We start from the raw sequence: 19,850 nt of genomic DNA, 5'->3' as shown, positions 1-19,850 counted from the left end.
GGGCCGTCCGCACCATGTATCTTCCGGTTTATGAAACCCACATGAGGGGAGCTCACACATCGGTAGTAAAAGGGTAAACTGCGGATACGTCCTGTGCCCAATATGACGTCTACATGGCCGGTGAATCTAGGGGCTGAATCCGGTGAACAACCAATGTGGTAGGCTTGGAGGACGGGATTCATTCTGCTCTGTAGACGACAACAGCCCGCACCGTCCGCGAGCCGATCACACAAACAAAAACACGCGCACACTCACTCACCATTGAGCACCACCTGCGTTCTGCCCAGAATAGATTCGGAATATGAACTGGGCGGAGATTACGCAAGACATGACTGAGCAGACGGGGGGCGCGCCTAGGATACCGCGCTTCCAGCGACCCCACGGTGAGTCACACACACACACTGTCAAGACGATAGTGGTTGAGCAACTAACTGCTAAAGCTCAACGTGTCGGGATTGTCAAGCAGTCCACTCAACACCGGCCTAGGTGTATTACATAGACTTCGCTTGAATTGAATGCGTAGTGTAGCCTGGTTTGTGCGTGGGCATCATATTCTGCTGTTGATGATATCTGATTATCGCTTATCGTTGTCCATAAGAACTGCAGAATCGGAATAAAAACACAGTCTCTCAATACAGGCTTTCATCTCTGCCGTCTTCTCCCTCTCTCTGTCTCCATCTCTACTGTCTTTCCTATGTCTCTCTCCCTCTCCCTCTCCCTCTACCTCTGTCTCTCTCCCTCTCCCTCTGTCTCTCTCCCTCTCCCTCTCTCTCTCTCTCTCTCTCTCTCTCTCTCTCTCTCTCTCTCTCTCTCTCTCTCTCTCTCTCTCTCTCTGTCTCCCTCTCTCTGTCTCTACTGCCTTCCCTCTCCCTTCCTCCCACCCTGGTCTTCATTAGCAGTGTGCTGCATGGTACAAGAGCAGAGGGAGGCTTGTGAACAGGACATGGCAACGTACACCCAGAGCTGCAACACCACACAGTGCAATGACATTACCACACAGGGGGGAGAGGAGGTAGAAAGGGAGTGGATGTAGAGAGTGAGAGATAAGGTAGAGAAAGAACCAAATCAAAGCAAAGTTACATTTTATGCTTTATTCCTCACTTCGGTTCCTAACTTTATTACGAAGGGTATTACGATCCCTTGGTGGTATTTTTACGTAGATAAAATTACAAATTTGCAAGAGGTTTCTTCCGCACTGTCGCTTGTTATCCCCCAGTTGAGCCTTTCACATGGCTATAGGCTGATGGGCTGACTTTACAACTCAAATATAAAGCCAAAACTTTTCTGGCCTACTGTCTCTATTAAATGATCGCCTGACAAAACGAAACAAAAATGGCAGAGTGGGGCACAAAAAAGGCTAAATTGCTTGTTGAGGATTGGAGTTGCTGTCTCCACAGACAATCTTCTGGTGACTCCAGCTTTGACTTTCTAAGATGTCAGAAAAAAAGTGAGTCTTGATGAACGTAGGAGTTAGCTAGCTTAGTGTTTCTGATAGTACATTGCTTCTCAACCCTGGTCCTCATGGACCCCCTGTCCTGCATGTTTTAGATATTTCCCTGCTCCAACACTCCTGATTCAAATGAATAGGTCGTTATCCAGCTATGCCGAAGCCTAGTAAGACCATTTATTTGAATCAGGGCTGAGAACCACTGCTATAGTAGGTTAGATAGCTAGCTGCAGAGCTGTATCAGCAGTGTTCACATTAATTTGGTATTTGATAGCAGCACGGTCAGACACTACGCACAAATGGGGCGACCCACAAGTAAACTTAACAATTTTCCCAGAAATTGTAGGTTAGGCTACCCCCTCCCTCGTATTTATTTCCATCTCATAATTTGATATCAACTTTGGATGCTTTTCATTATATAGTGTATAGTAGCCTACAGGATAAGATAATAGGCCTACAAATTTGTTGAATAAATACAGAACATTTTTTACAGAAATATCAATGGATATTCTCCTGTGTCTATTTGCACATCAGAATCAGAGCTAGCTAAAATAACATTATATTCGTGTATTTTTTTCTCTCCAAATTTCTTTCAAATCGGAATCAATATTCGATGAACCCGATTCGATAACCAGAATCGGAATCAATCAAATTGAAACAATACCCAACCCTACTTCCATTTCACGTTGGCGTCCAGCAGTAGTGTGGCTGCAGGAGACTAGCTTTTAGTGGTGTTGCTCTACTGTCCTGGTGGAGCTCTACTGTCCTGGTGTAGCTCTACTGTCCTGGTGAAGCTTTGCTGTCCTGGTGTAGCTCTACTGTCCTGGGGTAGCTTTGCTGTCCTGGTGTATCTTTGCTGTCCTGGTGTAGCTCTACTGTCCTGGTGTAGCTCTACTGTCCTGGTGTAGCTCTACTGTCCTGGGGTAGCTTTGCTGTCCTGGTGTATCTTTGCTGTCCTGGTGTAGCTCTACTGTCCTGGTGTAGCTCTACTGTCCTGGGGTAGCTTTGCTGTCCTGGTGTATCTTTGCTGTCCTGGTGTAGCTCTACTGTCCTGGTGTAGCTCTACTGTCCTGGTGTAGCTTTGCTGTCCTGGTGTAGCTCTACTGTCCTGGTGTAGCTCTACTGTCCTGGTGTAGCTTTGCTGTCCTGGGGTAGCTTTGCTGTCCTGGTGTAGCTCTACTGTCCTGGTGTAGCTCTACTGTCCTGGTGTAGCTTTGCTGTCCTGGTGTAGCTCTACTGTCCTGGTGAAGCTTTGCTGTCCTGGTGTAGCTCTACTGTCCTGGTGTAGCTTTGCTGTCCTTGTGTAGCTCTACTGTCATGGTGTAGCTCTACTCTATTGTTGAGCTGTTTACTGTGAACAGGTCAACAGTTCCTCACAGTCTTAACACCAGAGAGCTAAACCCTCAGAGAAGACCTGGAAAACCTTAAGACTAGAATACAATCAATACAATAATATCTAAACTAGAAACTCTATTTACCAGAAACTCTTTACTAGAAAAGCTATACTAGAAACTCTATACAAAGAGGCACCAGGTTTAGTAGGTGAACATCCATAGCCCCCCTTCCTGTGGACTTTATAGGCTGAAATGTATTAATGACAGGTGGCTTATCCAATCAGGAGCTTGTGATTTCAATAAAGCCCTCCCTTGATCTGTGTGTTGATAAAGCCACTGTCACTCCTTCACTTTCTCTCACTTTCACACATTCACACACGCTTGTTCTCTCTCTCCCACACACACACACACCCAATCTATCATTCTCGATATCTCTCTGCACCTCTTCTCTCAGTCACACACACTTATACACTCACCCAGTTATTGGGAAAACATGTATCAGATATCAAGGCAGAACCAGACTAAACTGACCCAGAACCCTCTAGAGAAGATCTGGGTGAACAGTAAGCTGACCCGACGCAGGGGCTGTGAGTACACACACACACCAACCACTCTCACACACATGCACACACACACAAGCTACTCTCACACACATGCACACACACACAAAAGCTACTCTCACACACACACACACACACACACACACACACACACACACACACACACACACACACACACACACACACACACCAACCACTCTCACACACATGCATGTGTTATTTGGAATTTGAAGAAGGTGTGATGCATGTTGGATGAAGGTGCGTGTATTCAGTGTGTGTGTATATAATTGTGTGTATTTAATGTGGTGTGTGTGTCATCTAGTATGTAATGTGGTGTGTGTAATGTGGGGTGTGTATGTAATGTGTAATCCACGTGGACCTACTGCAAGACCTGAGGGCCATTCACCCCTAGGGCAAAGTCTGTGTGTGCGTGTGTGTCATGTGTGTGCTTGTGTGTGAGTCTGTGTGCAATGACATGTATTGTGTAAAAACTCTCCCACTATGATATCGTGTTGTGAAGGAGGGAGCAGGGGGGTGAAGGAGACAGCAGGGGGGTGAAGGAGTGAGCAGGGGGGTGAAGGAGACAGCAGGGGGGTGAAGGAGTGAGCAGGGGGGTGAAGGAGACAGCAGGGGGGTGAAGGAGACAGCAGGGGGGTGAAGGAGACAGCAGGGGGGTGAAGGAGTGAGCAGGGGGGTGAAGGAGACAGCAGGGGGGTGAAGGAGACAGCAGGGGGGTGAAGGAGACAGCAGGGGGGTGAAGGAGACAGCAGGGGGGTGAAGGAGACAGCAGGGGGGTGAAGGAGGGAGCAGGGGGGTGAAGGAGACAGCAGGGGGGTGAAGGAGTGAGCAGGGGGGTGAAGGAGACAGCAGGGGGGTGAAGGAGGGAGCAGGGGGGTGAAGGAGACAGCAGGGGGGTGAAGGAGTGAGCAGGGGGGTGAAGGAGACAGCAGGGGGGTGAAGGAGACAGCAGGGGGGTGAAGGAGTGAGCAGGGGGGTGAAGGAGTGAGCAGGGGGGTGAAGGAGACAGCAGGGGGGTGAAGGAGACAGCAGGGGGGTGAAGGAGACAGCAGGGGGGTGAAGGAGTGAGCAGGGGGGTGAAGGAGACAGCAGGGGGGTGAAGGAGTGAGCAGGGGGGTGAAGGAGACAGCAGGGGGGTGAAGGAGGGAGCAGGGGGGTGAAGGAGGGAGCAGGGGGGTGAAGGAGACAGCAGGGGGGTGAAGGAGACAGCAGGGGGGTGAAGGAGACAGCAGGGGGGTGAAGGAGACAGCAGGGCTGGGCTCTGGACTGGTGAAAGAGGTACATTAGCAGGTTGGCCCTATAGCAGGTTGGGTCTGTAGAAGGTTGGTCAGTAGCAGGATGAGTCTGTAGCAGGATGGTCTGTAGCAGATTCCTGGTTTCAGGTCTTGGGTGTGTGATGAGTGAAGAGGAGATCTGTGTTACACACTGTTATGTGTTTTGCTCCTCAGCCTCAGTGCCCCAGTTCACCAACTCTCCTACCATGATTGTGATGGTGGGTCTGCCAGCCAGGGGGAAGACCTACATCTCCAAGAAGCTGACCAGATACCTCAACTGGATAGGAGTTCCCACCAGAGGTAGCTTGTAGCTAGGAGCTAGCTAGATAAACACAAGAGGTAGCTTGTAGCTAGGAGCTAGCTAGATAAACACAAGAGGTAGCTTGTAGCTAGGAGCTGGTTAGATAAACACAAGAGGTAGGTTGGACCTAGGAGCTAGCTAGCTCAACACCAGATGTAGGTTATGGTACAACCTCCCTGGATCGGAGTCCACACCAGCTTCTTGTGATGTCACTTCTGTAACAGTGTTCAACGTTGGCCAGTACCGCCGGGATGCCACACGCTCCTACAAGAACTACGAGTTCTTCAGACCCGACAACCAGGAGGCCATGAAGATACGCAAGTACGACCAACAGCATGTTTATGGGGCATGAGCCAGTCGGACAGTTTTTTTACTTAACCCATGACATGCTGTTTTTGGATGCTTTTATATAGGCCTTAGTGGTCCCCTAATACTGTATCTGAAGTCTCTTTCCCGAAATTCAGCCTTGGTGCAGAATTACAGCCACTACGAGCAGTCACACAATGAGCTTTCCTCAGGATGTGCCGTTTCTGTGTCTGTAGCTTTAAATGCTATGAGGAGGAGAGAGGCGGGGCAAGGTGGAGGGTGGGGGTGTGCTGGCCTGTGTAGAGACAACAAGGTCAAATTAGTACTCAATTTTTTACTTTTGTATATATATTCCAGGTGCAAGAAGATACAAGCTAAGCATGTTTAGTCTCATCTGATCACCCTGGTTTGCACAGGTGCACACTCATAGTCATTTCAATGGGGAAAGGCGGATATCGCGCACCAGAACAGGGTTATGGCGGTTATCCACATAACAAAGAAGGGTACAACACTGATGTTACAGTGTGTGTATTCACACACATACTTGATGCTATCTACCTTTACATTAGCAACACTGGGCTGTTAGCTGTTAGCTGCAGAGCTAATGTTACAGCCACATTCTAAGGGTAACAAGCTAGGTACCCATATACAGTAAAGCAACAAAATGATATAGCGTTAGTTGACTTACTTGTCCGAGGTTTGTAGCTGGACCAAGGAGAGTTGGTACTGATCCAGACTTTAATTTCAGACGGTAGGCAAGGCCAACTTTGTATTGGCCCAAGTTTAGGAAACAGTCGTCGCTGAAATGTTTGGCGCAGACATACAAAACTTTGGGAAGTTGTATCGCCACATTTCCAGAGAAAATTTAAATAAGCCACTGGTTCTTCAGAGGTTCGGATGAAGGACCTGTAAAAAGACTTTGGTTTTCATTTGTACATCCAAACACTGAGCAACTGTAATGCTTCTTTCGTTTGCAAGCCATGATGTCTCTCGAGGAAAAACCGATATCGCACTTGCACGGTCATAGTAGCTCAGTTTCTCATGGGCGTGCCAGATTCTCTGGGCGGGCAAATCAGAGAAAGGGGAGGTAACCTTCCCTATTAGGACGTCATAATAAGAACATTTTCAAAACCGAGCGTTTGAGCTTTCATTTTCTCAAAGGCGGAGAAGAACACCCAGGGCTTGGTTTACACCTATCGAAATTTCTAGCCACCGGGGGACCAAAGGCAGGCTAGGGGAACTCATATTAATGTTAAATAACCTCCTAAAGTGAAAATGTCATGTCATGAGACCTTTAAACATTTATATTCAATGTTTTACTGGAGTATGAACCAGTTAGGCTGGTCTATTCTCACTCATCCCCTGTCTCTCCGTCCCCTCCCCATCTCTGTCTCTCCTTCCCCTCCCCATCTCTGTCTCTCCCCTCCCCATCTCTGTCTCTCCCTCCCCTCCCCATCTCTGTCTCTCCCCTCCCCATCTCTGTCTCTCCCCTCCCCATCTCTCTCCCTCCCCTCCCCATCTCTGTCTCTCCTTCCCCTCCCCATCTCTGTCTCTCCCCTCCCCATCTCTGTCTCTCCCCTCCCCATCTCTGTCTCTCCCCTCCCCATCTCTGTCTCTCCCCTCCCCATCTCTCTCCCTCCCCTCCCCATCTCTGTCTCTCCTTCCCCTCCCCATCTCTGTCTCTCCCCTCCCCATCTCTGTCTCTCCCTCCCCTCCCCATCTCTGTCTCTCCCCTCCCCATCTCTGTCTCTCCCCTCCCCATCTCTCTCCCTCCCCTCCCCATCTCTGTCTCTCCTTCCCCTCCCCATCTCTGTCTCTCCCCTCCCCATCTCTGTCTCTCCCTCCCCTCCCCATCTCTGTCTCTCCCCTCCCCATCTCTCTCCCTCCCCTCCCCATCTCTGTCTCTCCCTCCCCTCCCCATCTCTGTCTCTCCCTCCCCTCCCCATCTATGTCTCTCCCTACTCCTCTGCATCCCATATCCTCTCCTTCCCCCTCCTCCCTGCTCTTCCCCCCTGCTTCCCCCTCCCCCAGGGCCTGTGCCATCAGTGCCTTGAAGGACGTGTGTTCCTACTTCACCCAGAAGCAGGGCCAGGTGGCGGTGAGTCTAGCCTAGCCCTGGGGTGACCCCTTGACCTTTAGCATAATTTTCAGGGTGTCCCCTTGACCTTTAGCATATTTGACAGGGTAACCCCTTGACCTTTAGCATCACCGTCAGGGTGACCCCTTGACCTTTAGCATCACTGTGGCTCCTCCCTCATCCTCCCTTCCCAGGTGTTTGATGCCACCAACACCACCACAGAACGCAGAGACGTCATCCTCGGCTTCGCCAAGGACAACGGATACAAGGTGTGTGTGGCTAACCCAGGCTGTGTGTGTGTGTGTTGCTAACCCAGACTGTGTGTGTTGCTAACCCAGGCTGTGTGTGTGTGTTGTTAACCCAGGCTGTGTGTGTGTGTGTTGCTAACCCAGACTGTGTGTGTGTTGCTAACCCAGGCTGTGTGTGTTGCTAACCCAGGCTGTGTGTGTTGCTAACCCAGGCTGTGTGTGTGTGTGTGTTGCTAACCCAGACTGTGTGTGTGTGTTGCTAACCCAGGCTGTGTGTGTTGCTAACCCAGGCTGTGTGTGTGTGTTGCTAACCCAGGCTGTGTGTGTGTGTTGCTAACCCAGGATGTGTGTGTGTGTGTGTGTTGCTAACCCAGACTGTGTGTGTGTTGCTAACCCAGGCTGTGTGTGTGTGTGTGTGTTGCTAACCCAGGCTGTGTGTGTGTGTGTGTTGCTAACCCAGACTGTGTGTGTGTGTTGCTAACCCAGGCTGTGTGTGTTGCTAACCCAGGCTGTGTGTGTTGCTAACCCAGGCTGTGTGTGTGTGTTGCTAACTCAGGCTGTGTGTGTGTTGCTAACCCAGGCTGTGTGTGTGTGTTGCTAACCCAGGCTGTGTGTGTGTGTGTTGCTAACCCATGCTGTGTGTGTGTGTTGCTAACCCAGGCTGTGTGTGTTGCTAACCCAGGCTGTGTGTGTGTGTTGCTAACCCATGCTGTGTGTGTTGCTAACCCAGGCTGTGTGTGTGTGTTGCTAACCCAGGCTGTGTGTGTGTTGCTAACCCATGCTGTGTGTTTTGCCTTTCCAGGTATTCTTTGTGGAGTCTCTGTGTGACGATCCAGAGATCATAGCTGAGAATATCAAAGTGAGTATTCCTATGTTAGTGCTGTGAGTGTTGCTATGTTAGCATTGCGAGTGTTGTTATGGTAGCTCAGTGAATGTTGCTATGGTAATGCTTGGAGTATTACTATGGATGCTCTGTGAGTGTTGCTATGGTAGCGCTGTAAGTGTTGCTATGATAGTGCTCGGTGCTGCTTTGCCATGTGTCAGAAGTGTTTCTATGGTAGTGCTGTGATTGTGAGAGGACAGGTGTGTTTTCATATCTATATAACATGTAACTAGGTACCTAGCAGTTATATGATAGGTAACTAAGTTAGGGTTATATAAAAGGTAACTAGGTTGGGTTTATATGAGAGGTAACTAGGTTAGGGTTATCTAAGGTAACTAGGTTGCTGTTACAGGAAGTGAAGCTGAGCAGCCCAGACTATGTGGGCTGTGACCAGGAAGAGGCGGTGGCCGACTTCCTGAAGAGGATCGAGTGTTACAAGGTCACCTACGTGCCTCTGGACGACAACAAGGACAGGTGACAGCAGAGCTTTCACACACACACGCTCTCTCACACACATACAGGCACACGTGTGTGTGTAGGAACCTGTCCTACATCAATATATTTAACGTGGGCAGTAGGTACCTGGTGAACCGTGTGTGTTTGTGTGTGTAGGAACCTGTCCTACATCAAGATATTTAACGTGGGCAGTAGGTACCTGGTGAACCGTGTGCAGGACCACATCCAGAGTCGCATCGTCTACTACCTCATGAATATTCATGTCACGCCGCGCTCCATCTACCTGTGTCGCCATGGCGAGAGCGAGCTTAACCTGGTGGGGCGCATCGGGGGCGACTCAGGGCTGTCGCCACGTGGGAGCAAGGTGCGTGTGTGTGTCCCAGTTTGCCAGTGCGTTGGGAAGCTACATGCATGGCTATTGTATCCAGGTCCTGAAGGTATGCGTGTGCATGTACGTGTGTGTGTGTCCCAGTTTGCCAGTGCGTTGGGCAGCTACATGCATGGCCAGTGTATCAGGGACCTGAAGGTGTGGACCAGCCACATGCGCAGGACCATCCAGACAGCAGAGGGGCTGGGAGTTGGGTACGAGCAGTGGAAGGCCCTCAACGAGATAGATGCTGTGAGTACAACCATATTTACATTTACATTACATTTAGTCATTTAGCAGACGCTCTTATCCAGAGCGACTTACAGTAATTACAGGGACATTCCCCCCGAGGCAAGTAGGGTGAAGTGCCTTGCCCAAGGACACACCATCATTTGGGCACGGCCAGGAATCTAGCCCGATTCTTTAACCGCTCAGCCACCTGACTCCCCATATCTGTTGGACTGGGAGTGTGTGTATTCTGACAGTGTGTGTTCTGACGGTGTGTGTTTTGTTCCCCAGGGTGTGTGTGAGGAGATGACATACAAAGAGATCCAGCAGCACTACCCTGAGGAGTTCGCTCTGAGGGACCAAAACAAGTACCGCTACCGCTACCCTAAAGGAGAGGTAGGGCATGGTTAGGGTATGTGGTTAGGGTATGAATCAGAATTCGGTTTATTCGCCATGTATGTTATACAAACACGGAATTTACTGTGGCAGGGAGGTACAAAACACTAAACATATACGAATCTTAAATTAAGTAAAAGTACAAAAGTTTAACTATTTCTAAGAACTAAACAATCTAAGAATAAAACAATTAAATATAAAATAAAATATATATAAAAATAAGAATAAGAATGAGCAGCATGAGTGCAATCAGATACTGAGATAAGGTGGCTTATGCATAGTGTAATTGCCATTAGATTTATAATAGTTAATAAATGAATGAATGTGGTTAGGGCATATGTGCTGGTGGGGGTTCCATGACTTTTCTTACAGTCACGCCCACAGTTATGGTTTAGTCGGGCTACGGTTACTTAACCCTAACCTACTAGTTACCTAACCCTAACCCTGCTTTCATTCAAAATTCCCCCAAAACAATTACTAATATTTCTGCTGTCACAACCGATCACAAAGACCTGAGCTCATCAACTCACATTGTAAACACCCTGCCACTGGTAAAATTATATACATTTGTTTGGTAATGTTTAAGTTGACTCACACATTGCTAAAATATTTTGCATTGTGGCTAGCTCTATTTTAGCTTTGGACTACAGCTGACTCTGTGATCACTAAGACATCAGGGAATACAGGGGAATACAGGGTTCTTTTTTATTTCAATACACATAATAATACCAGGAATGTCTGTGTGTTCATGTGTTTGTGACTCAATAATCTCAAGAACCGGGCATCGTGTGAAGTTGTAATTTGGAAGGTGTCCTGCTCAGGGCGTGTCGTGCTGTTTGGATGAGCGGTTTGTGTAAATAGGCCCATCAAAATAGAAACGCTTCACTGCCACTTTGAATGGGTTCTCTCCTGTCGCAATATTTTCTGACCAGTAGGTGCTGCTCTTGGTCTCAGTTTCGTTTTCCCCCACATCCCCACTCTAGCAGGGTACTCGTTTCCCCCCACATCCCCACTCTAGCAGGGTACTAGTTTCCCCCCACATCCCCACTCTAGCAGGGTACTCGTTTCCCCCCACATCCCCACTCTAGCAGGGTACTAGTTTCCCCCCACATCCCCACTCTAGCAGGGTACTAGTTTTATTATCATACTATAATGGCAGTAGTCTCTGTATGTACGCAACAAATAAAATCTAAATATGTAAATTATTTTGCATGGTGTGCGTATATATATGGTGTGCGCGTATATATGGTGTGCGCATGTGTGTTTGTGTCAGTCCTACGAGGACCTGGTCCAGCGTCTGGAACCGGTCATCATGGAGCTGGAGCGTCAGGAGAATGTGCTTGTCGTCTGTCACCAGGCCGTCATGCGCTGCCTGCTCGCCTACTTCCTGGACAAGACAGCAGGTAAAACTAATGCCCCAGGTGTGGATAGCCAGGCCAGTGGGGGTGAACCCTAACCCAGAGCACCTTCAACACCTGTGTATATCCCACTGGATAAAAGTGTCTTCCAAATTAACAATATTAATACAGTATTATTCCATGATTATAGATGGCATTTCAGATGGCCACTAACTACCTTGCCCTTCCCCCTGTACAGATGAGTTGCCCTACCTCAAGTGCCCCCTGCACACGGTGCTGAAGCTCACACCAGTGGCCTACGGTCAGTCTCCTCTCTTCTTTCCTCCTCCTCTCCTCTGAGGGAGAAGAGAGGTCCTCCTCCCCTCTTTCTCTCCTCCCCCTTCCCTCCATCTCTCCTCCCCTCCTTCTCTCCTCTCCTCCCATCCCCTCACCTTCTCTCCTCCCCTCCTCTCCCTTCTCCTCTCCTTTCTCTCCTCCCCTCCCCCTCACCTTCTCTCCTCACCTCCATATCTCTGCTCTTCATCTCTCTCCTCATAGCAGATTACATTTACATTACATTTATGCATTTAGCAGACGCTTTTATTCAAAGCGACTTCCAAGAGAGAGCTTTACAAAAGAGCATAGGTCACTGATCATAACAACGAGATAGCCCCAAACATTGCGAGCAGCCAAAACATGAAGCATACATTGTGGAAAACCAAATAAGTGCCAAAAGGAAGAACCATAAGAGCATGCAGTTAAACAAGTTACAATTGAACAACATGAAACTCCCCACAAGAGTGCAAGAGTGTACCTGTAGAAAAAACAATCAACAGTAAAATATTTCACAGCGAGTACAATCATTTGAAACCGTTACAACTAACCAACAAGAGCAACAAGTCTCTCAATATGAGTCATTGTGATCCTGGAGGAAACTAACATCAGGTCCAGCCAAGCATTCCTAAGATGTTGGTTTCCAGGGGCCTCATGTATAAACGCTGCGTACGCACGAAAAGCTTGCGTATGCTGGTTTCACGCACACAGTGTGATGTATAAAAATGTACTTGACATGAGAATGTGCGGGCCGTCACAAAAACTTTTGAGCAGACGTGAGAATGTGTGGGCCGTCCGCAAAGTCTTGTCTGGCTCTGTAACGTGGCAAATTCTAACTGAAATGTGCCGAAACTCTAGCCTGGTCTTAACCAGACCCTCGTACATTTCATTTGTACAGAGGGTCTGGGATCGCTACATTGACAAGCGTTAACTTCCTTGAAGGCGGGTACTCTGTTGAAGTTTCAAACTATTGGATCTGCCAAGTGGCACTCGGATCTGCCATAACCAATCGCTAGCGTTCGCCTTAGCCAACTCCTTCACCACTATTGTAACGTAGCTAGCTGCCGTAGCTGGAAAATCAAACTTTTCCCGAACCCCGTGGGGAGGAGGGCCACAACATCATGACCACCAAAGAAACACAGCAAGGATTGTTCTCCGGCTTTAACTTTGGCAGCGTTGCCACAACCGCGGGATACATTTACATTTAGTCATTTAGCAGACGCTCTTATCCAGAGCGACTTACAGTAAGTACAGGGACATTCCCCCCGAAGCAAGTAGGGTGAAGTGCCTTGCCCAAGGACACAACTTCATTTGGCATGGCCGATAATCGAACTGGCAACCTTCAGATTACTAGCCCGACTCCCTAACCGCTCAGCCACCTGACTCCCAGCTTCGCTCGCATCTTTCTCCGCCGTCATTACTGAACTACAACTCAAACTAGCGCACAACATCAATGTCATCGTTCTCAGCCACTCCCTCTGTTCGCTGATTGGACCTACAAAAAATGTGTTTCTGAAAACCGACTGATGCACTGAAATCCCAGACCTAGTACAGAAGCAAAATCCAAATTGAGCGGAAGTATGTAGGAGGGCAGAGCCAGGCTACCGAAACTCACCAAACATTACAAAATCAAGTTTCCACTGCAGTTACTGTCATACGTCTATGACGTTGACTATTCAAAAAACATAATTACCTCCGCTAATAAAAGTTTGATCATTGATGTGGATGATTCACATCAAAATGCCAAAACCCAAACGGGAAATGCTATTAACTGTTTAATCCGCCACCACTTAATAACTTATGTTAAACTTGAGGGTGTCAAACGAACAACAAAATCACTCAGGAAATGCATGTCACCCTCTGTATATGGTGAATATTGCATGCTCAAGAATTACCACAGATGAAATACTCGCTGTGCAACTACAAGATTGGCATGGGAAAATGCAATTGTCTCTGTGAGACCATTTCTTCTTAATTTATGCCAGGTCCGGTTCTCCGAACCCACAGCATTTACGGCCCTAGTGACAGTGTTCCACTCCGCCGACTTTCTTTTGTTGGTAATACCTGGTGACAGGCCGCCAAACAGGACACATTTCCTCGCCTCCACCTCTGTTATTAGGACCTTGATCTCACAGTCTGTGAATTTTTTTATTTTTAGCGTGTTTAGCCATTTTAATTCAGACAAAGAAATGACCTCAGAGCCGCATTTATAGGCCATCTGCATTTATAGGCCATTTATAGGCCATCTGCATATTCATTTCTGGAAGGAGGCAAGGCGGGGTCAGTGGCTCGTTCACGTGCGGTCAATCTCAAGTTGATTGCGATTTATAAAGGAAAGTTGCGCAGGACCTGGCGTACGACCGGTTTTATGCATGTGAATATTTCTGTGCGTAGGTACTTTTAAGTTTTGGCTGTACGCCATCTTCTGGTATGAAAGCTGCGCAATATTTTATACATGACGCCCCAGGTATATGCAAATGACTAATAAGTTTACAGATTTATCAACTAAGACCATTCTCCCACCTTGATCCTCTCTATCCTCTCCTCTCTCTCCTTCAGGTTGTAAGGTGGAATCTCTCTTCCTCAACATTGAAGCTGTCAACACACACAGAGATAGGCCGGTGGTGAGTCATCATGAACAAACTCACGTGCATACACACACACACACACACACTAACTCACCGTGACAACTAGTGTTGTTTTCGTCAACAAAAATTATGACTAAATATTGTTGTCATTGAACCTTTATCACATGAAGAAAACGAGACGCGTAAATGCTGGTCATGTGACGATGACTATAATTAAATGTATAATGCAATATTGACCGAGACGAAATGTGGTTTACAAAATAAAAACAAGACGAAATGTTATAACGTTATTTCGTCTCGTTTAGTCGCGTTATTATTATTAGCCAACTCATGAGGCTGTGGTTAATGTGTCTCATTTTAATGTTAGCTTTAAGGCCGAAATATGCTTCTGCGTCTCCGTTTACGGATGGGCGGGCGCACGGATACGCACGGATATGGACGGATAGACTTCGTTTATGGTTCTCCGTAGGCTGTGGGTGCTGAAAACAATTCACCGCCAGAATAGTAGGTGGCGCACCTTTTTTTTGTAAGTCGTCGTCGAGTGTTTATTTAACTAGGTTATCGAGAAGTCGGAGCAAATTTACAAATTAGCCGTTTCATCAATAAAATATGCACATTTTCAGCAACTACACTGGCCATTTCTCGTCACATTTTAATTCAGATGCTGATTTACATGTACTGTTTAGCTGAAATATGAATTGTAAAAACTTACAGCAATGGCGGTCAAAGGATTCTGTTTGTCCTGTTTATCACGGCAACCCCGCCCCTGACGCCCCCGCCCCTGGTTCTTAATACTGACCAATCACAGCCAAGGGGGTCTCCGTAGCTCTCCGTCGCTCTCCGAAATTACGACGGATAGTTAGAAAATTCAGGAGGTGCACGTCGAGCTCTCCGGGGCTCTCTGAGGGCTGACGGAGAGCCCGTAGAGGGCGTTCCACGGAGACGAGGGCGTTCCCATGTGTCCGTTTTTCGAAAAACGCAGAAGCATATATCGGCCTTTAGACGTTAGCTTTAAACGTTAGCCACTGGAGCTGAAACCGACGGAGACAAACGTGTGTGACTAGCGTGTGTGTGTGTATTTGTTTGTGAGAGAGTGTAAAATGGGTTCTTAGTTCCTACCTAACTGACTGCATGTGTACTAAGCATCCCTTGTTGGCCAAATACTGTAGCTAGTTTTGTCATTCACATAGTAATCACACTGAACTGAATTTGGCATCAACATTACTTTGAATACCTTATTATAGACCAATACATACATTTAAACAAATGGTTTTGGCATTAACATGCCTCCCGAGATTACTGCTTAGACTACTTCTGTAGGGAGTCAGTTGGCTGAGCGGTGAGGGAGTCGGGCTAGTAATTTGAAGGTTGCCTGTTCAATTCCCGGTCATGCCAACTGACGTTGTGTCCTTGGGCAAGGCACTTCACCCTACTTGCCTCAGGGGGAATGTCCCTGTACTTACTGTAAGTCGCTCTGGATAAGAGCGTCTGCTAAATGACTAAATGTAAATGTACTTCTGTTTTGATTAAAAAGAGACTAAAATACAATTTTCATTGACTTAAACTAGATGAAAATAAAATAATAACTATAAAAACTAAAATGACATCTTGACACAAAGACTAGACTAAAACTAAAATTAAAACAGGCCGCCAAAAACAACATTAGTGACAACCATTGAGCGTAAAGGCTTATATATGCTTCTGCGTTTTTCGAAAAACGGACACATGGGAACGCCCTCTTCTCCGAGGAACGCCCTCTACGAGCTCTCCGTCAGCCCTCGGAGAGCCCCGGAGAGCTCGACGTGCACCTCCTGAATTTTCTAACTATCCGTCGTGAGCGACGGAGAGCTACGGAGACCCCCTTGGCTGTGATTGGTCAGTATTAAGAATCGCTTGCGTCAGGGGCGGGGTTGCCGGGATAAACAGGACGAACAGAATCCTTTGACCGCCATTGCTGTAAGTTTTCACAATTCATATTTCAGCTAAACAGTACATGTAAATCAGCATCTGAATTAAAATGTGACGAGAAATGGGCAGTGTAGTTGCTGAAAATGTGCGTATTTTATTGATGAAACGGCTAATTTGTAAATTTGCTCCGACTTCTCGATAACCTAGGTAAATAAACACTCCACTACGATTTACAAAAAAACGTTGCGCCACCTACTCTTCTGGCGGTGAATTGTTTTCAGCACCCACAGCCTACGGAGAACCATAAACGCAGTCTATCCATCCGTATCCGTGCGTATCCGTGCGCCCGCCCATCCGTAAACGGAGACGCAGAAGCATATTGCGGCCTTAAAGGCTTATATATGCTTCTGCGTTTTTCGAAAAACGGACACATGGGAACGCCCTCTTCTCCGAGGAACGCCCTCTACGAGCTCTCCGTCAGCCCTCGGAGAGCCCCGGAGAGCTCGACGTGCACCTCCTGAATTTTCTAACTATCCGTCGTGAGCGACAGAGAGCTACGGAGACCCCCTTGGCTGTGATTGGTCAGTATTAAGAATCGCTTGCGTCAGGGGCGGGGTTGCCGGGATAAACAGGACGAACAGAATCCTTTGACCGCCATTGCTGTAAGTTTTCACAATTCATATTTCAGCTAAACAGTACATGTAAATCAGCATCTGAATTAAAATGTGACGAGAAATGGGCAGTGTAGTTGCTGAAAATGTGCGTATTTTATTGATGAAACGGCTAATTTGTAAATTTGCTCCGACTTCTCGATAACCTAGGTAAATAAACACTCCACTACGATTTACAAAAAAACGTTGCGCCACCTACTCTTCTGGCGGTGAATTGTTTTCAGCACCCACAGCCTACGGAGAACCATAAACGCAGTCTATCCGTCCGTATCCGTGCGCCCGCCCATCCGTAAACGGAGACGCAGAAGCATATTGCGGCCTTAACCCTGTGGAGCCACAGTTGTGATCGGAACTCCAGAGGCAGTTTTAAGCAGGTAAGTCCATTTACTAACCCTAACGCACAGTGGCCAGTTGCATAAAAATGCATCTAGTCTTATACTTAACTGTAACTTTAAGTCCGACTTTCCATAGAAACTTCAATTTACCTGTTGCATAAAGCTTCACTATCAGTGACTAACGTAAGACTGACTTATAAGATAGCCTGTTGTGCTTTGCATTATGGGTAAAATAAGACACTTCAAGAAAAAAGAAAAGAAGGCAGATAAAACAGTGACACTTAACGGCGAGCAATTGATACATTTAAACCTGCTGAAAACCTATATTTGTTGGAGGAATACAATATTGAAAAAGTTGTCTTATTAACAAATAGTGTATGCGTTTTAAAGTTTAACGTAACCCCAACGCTAGTTCCATTTATCAACAACTCCAAGGCAGAAGGCTAGAGTCAATAAAGTGAGTTATGTTGTCATGTACTCACTCGTTTAATAAAATGTCATTTTAGCGGAAAAGCAGACCCCAGTAAAAAATGTCTGCAGTTAAAATTAACAAACTTAATTCATTTTGTAATAAATTATGCTAAGATAATGACGTACTAACAAATCGTTGGCATAGCAACTAAATCCTTACTGCAAGGCATAGCCAGGGGGAGAGGTGGCTAACTTTTCTACCAAAAATTAAGTCAGTCTTACTATTTATGCAACAGACAGGCTTAATTAGACAAGTCTAACCTGACAGTTTAAGACAGTCTAAGGCTAAAACTAGTCTAACCTGACAGTTTATGACAATCTAAGGCTAAGACTAGTCTTACGGTTAGGGTCTTAAACTAAGTTTATGCAACTGGCCCCAGAAGCGCATTTGCTAAAGTCAACTTAAAAATAAAGCAAAAACCATAAATGAAATGCGTCCTCAGTCGAGGGGATAATCTGGAGGTTAGTCGCCAGCCTTTCCACCGGTTACATCTGTGTAAATCCAGCAGAGCAAGGTTACATCTGTGTAAATCCAGCAGAGCAAGGTTACATCTGTGCAAATCCAGCAGAGCAAAGTTACATCTGTGTAAATCCAGCAGAGCAAGGTTACATCTGCGTAAATCCAGCAGAGCAAGGTTACATCTGCGTAAATCCAGCAGAGCAAAGTTACATCTGCGTAAATCCAGCAGAGCAAAGTTACATCTGCGTAAATCCAGCAGAGCAAGGTTACATCTGTGTAAATCCAGCAGAGCAAGGTTACATCTGCGTAAATCCAGCAGAGCAAGGTTACATCTGTGTAAATCCAGAGGAGCAAGGTTACATCTGTGTAAATACAGCAGAGGGTTACAAGACTGTACCAGTCCTGTCAGTCTGGTTCTCACCTGCTCCTGTAGAACCCTGTCATCCCTCCCTGCAACTGCCTGTACAACGGTTCCTAGTGCTGCTGAAGCCTTCTAGCCTGGCTACTGGATCCAGGGTTGTCACAACACACATACATACAGTCATACACACACTCACACATACACACACACACACTCACACAATGTCCAAGCACTGATCAAGTCCAGGTGAGTCTGAAGCAGCCGGCTCAGAGAGATGAGGGTGTGGCCTGGGCCCAGTCCTGATTCTGAACAATCAGAGCACACCCTATAGGTGGATAATACTTAAGCCCCGCCCCTCTGGTCCCCAGGAGAGCCTAGACTGTGATGACCCAATGTCAAGTCCCGCCCCCAACAAAACACTGCAAGACTTTACCATACTCAGCCTGCAGGTACACACACTTTCAGACACACACACTCAAACACACACAGTCTCTGACACAACTCACACACTCCACACACTCTCAGATACTCTCTCTCTCAGACCCCCCCTTCTGTGTTCCAGAACGTAGACATGGACCGAGAAGCAGAGGAGGCGCTGGTGACCGTCCCTGAACACGTGTAGAGGGGCAGAGCCGGGTGGGGGCGGAGCCAGGGAGGGGGCAGAGCCAGGGAGGATCCACCAACACTCACGCCTCTGTCTGGTGTTGCTATAGAAACCAGTCCTGGTTGTGGGGTGAGATGGTGCTGTTATCTGGAGCACAGCTCAGAACCACCACACATCCTGGTCAACAGGACTCCATCCAGGAATCCTACCCTGACCTGTCTGTTGTCATAGCAACACTGCAACGGTCTGGCTGTTGTCATAGCAATACTTTGTCAAGCTGTTGTATTAGCAAGACTATATCTGACTGTTGCTACCCTGACCCTGAACTCTGACCCCAGTACTGACCCTGACCTGTCTGTTGTCATAGCAAAACTGTACGTCTGTCATAGCGATAGTATGTGTGGTTATTGTCATAGCAACATCATGTTGTACAGAAATATTATAACTGTCTTCATTACATGAACTCTAAATTGTATTAATGTGCAAGTTCCTTTCATGTCTAAACAACATCGGCCAAGACAATACTCTACACTGCTCCTTAAGGTGCTGTTAATGTTATTACAATCAGAGATGGGAAGTAACTTAGTACAAATACTTTGTTACTGTATTTTTCTGTTATCAGCACTTTCTTTGAAGCCAGGCTTGTTACTTTAGTGTTAATCTGTATTTGGTGGCATGATCAATATTGTTTCTTGTCATTGCGTGCCTTTTTAAATGTCCTGGCTATAACGCACTACAACTGTAAGCTAGTCCATGGAGCACTGGGAGCAAGGCAACAAGAAGAACTGCTTGTCAGCATTCGAAAGTTCCCTACTGTACTACCATTCCTCCAGAGCTTCTGGTATTGTACCCTCTCGTACCCTTCTGTGACAACACGAACTAAGACA

General features: G+C 47.1%; 1 protein-coding gene across 3 annotated transcripts; it reads left to right on the top strand.

Annotated features, from left to right (window-relative positions):
- The first annotated feature begins 27 nt into the window (after window positions 1-27).
- On the top strand, window positions 28-19,438 carry si:dkey-96f10.1 (6-phosphofructo-2-kinase/fructose-2,6-bisphosphatase). 3 transcript variants are annotated; one of them, XM_062460459.1, is made up of 16 exons: window positions 28-155; window positions 293-383; window positions 4,808-4,933; window positions 5,159-5,255; window positions 7,272-7,338; window positions 7,512-7,586; window positions 8,368-8,424; window positions 8,801-8,922; window positions 9,061-9,268; window positions 9,377-9,523; window positions 9,791-9,895; window positions 11,169-11,298; window positions 11,492-11,554; window positions 14,125-14,189; window positions 18,728-18,808; window positions 18,922-19,438. In XM_062460459.1, exons 2-16 carry the CDS (start codon window positions 302-304, stop codon window positions 18,979-18,981), a joined length of 1,485 nt encoding a protein of 494 aa, XP_062316443.1. In that variant the 5' UTR covers window positions 28-155; window positions 293-301; the 3' UTR covers window positions 18,982-19,438. The 3 variants fall into 3 exon arrangements, with proteins under 3 accessions (XP_062316443.1, XP_062316442.1, XP_062316444.1); XM_062460458.1 differs by lacking the exons at window positions 28-155; window positions 293-383 and adding an exon at window positions 2,813-3,368; XM_062460460.1 differs by lacking the exons at window positions 28-155; window positions 293-383; window positions 18,728-18,808 and adding an exon at window positions 2,815-3,368.
- Window positions 19,439-19,850: the final 412 nt, after the last annotated feature.

This window comes from Osmerus eperlanus, chromosome 4, assembly GCF_963692335.1.
Source record: "Osmerus eperlanus chromosome 4, fOsmEpe2.1, whole genome shotgun sequence".
Taxonomy (NCBI): Eukaryota; Metazoa; Chordata; class Actinopteri; order Osmeriformes; family Osmeridae; genus Osmerus; species Osmerus eperlanus.
The sequence above is the reverse complement of the archived record's forward strand: the minus strand, read 5'-3'. Positions and strand labels throughout refer to the sequence as shown.

Bases quoted from the DNA above. Each gene is read 5' to 3' on its own strand.
- si:dkey-96f10.1 (XM_062460458.1), top strand. From the start codon at position 3,275: ATGTATCAGATATCAAGGCAGAACCAGACTAAACTGACCCAGAACCCT. The intron at 11,555-14,124 runs GTCAGTCTCCTC...TCTCTCCTTCAG, and splicing joins GCTCACACCAGTGGCCTACG to GTTGTAAGGTGGAATCTCTC. The intron at 14,190-18,727 runs GTGAGTCATCAT...TCTGGTCCCCAG, and splicing joins CACACAGAGATAGGCCGGTG to GAGAGCCTAGACTGTGATGA.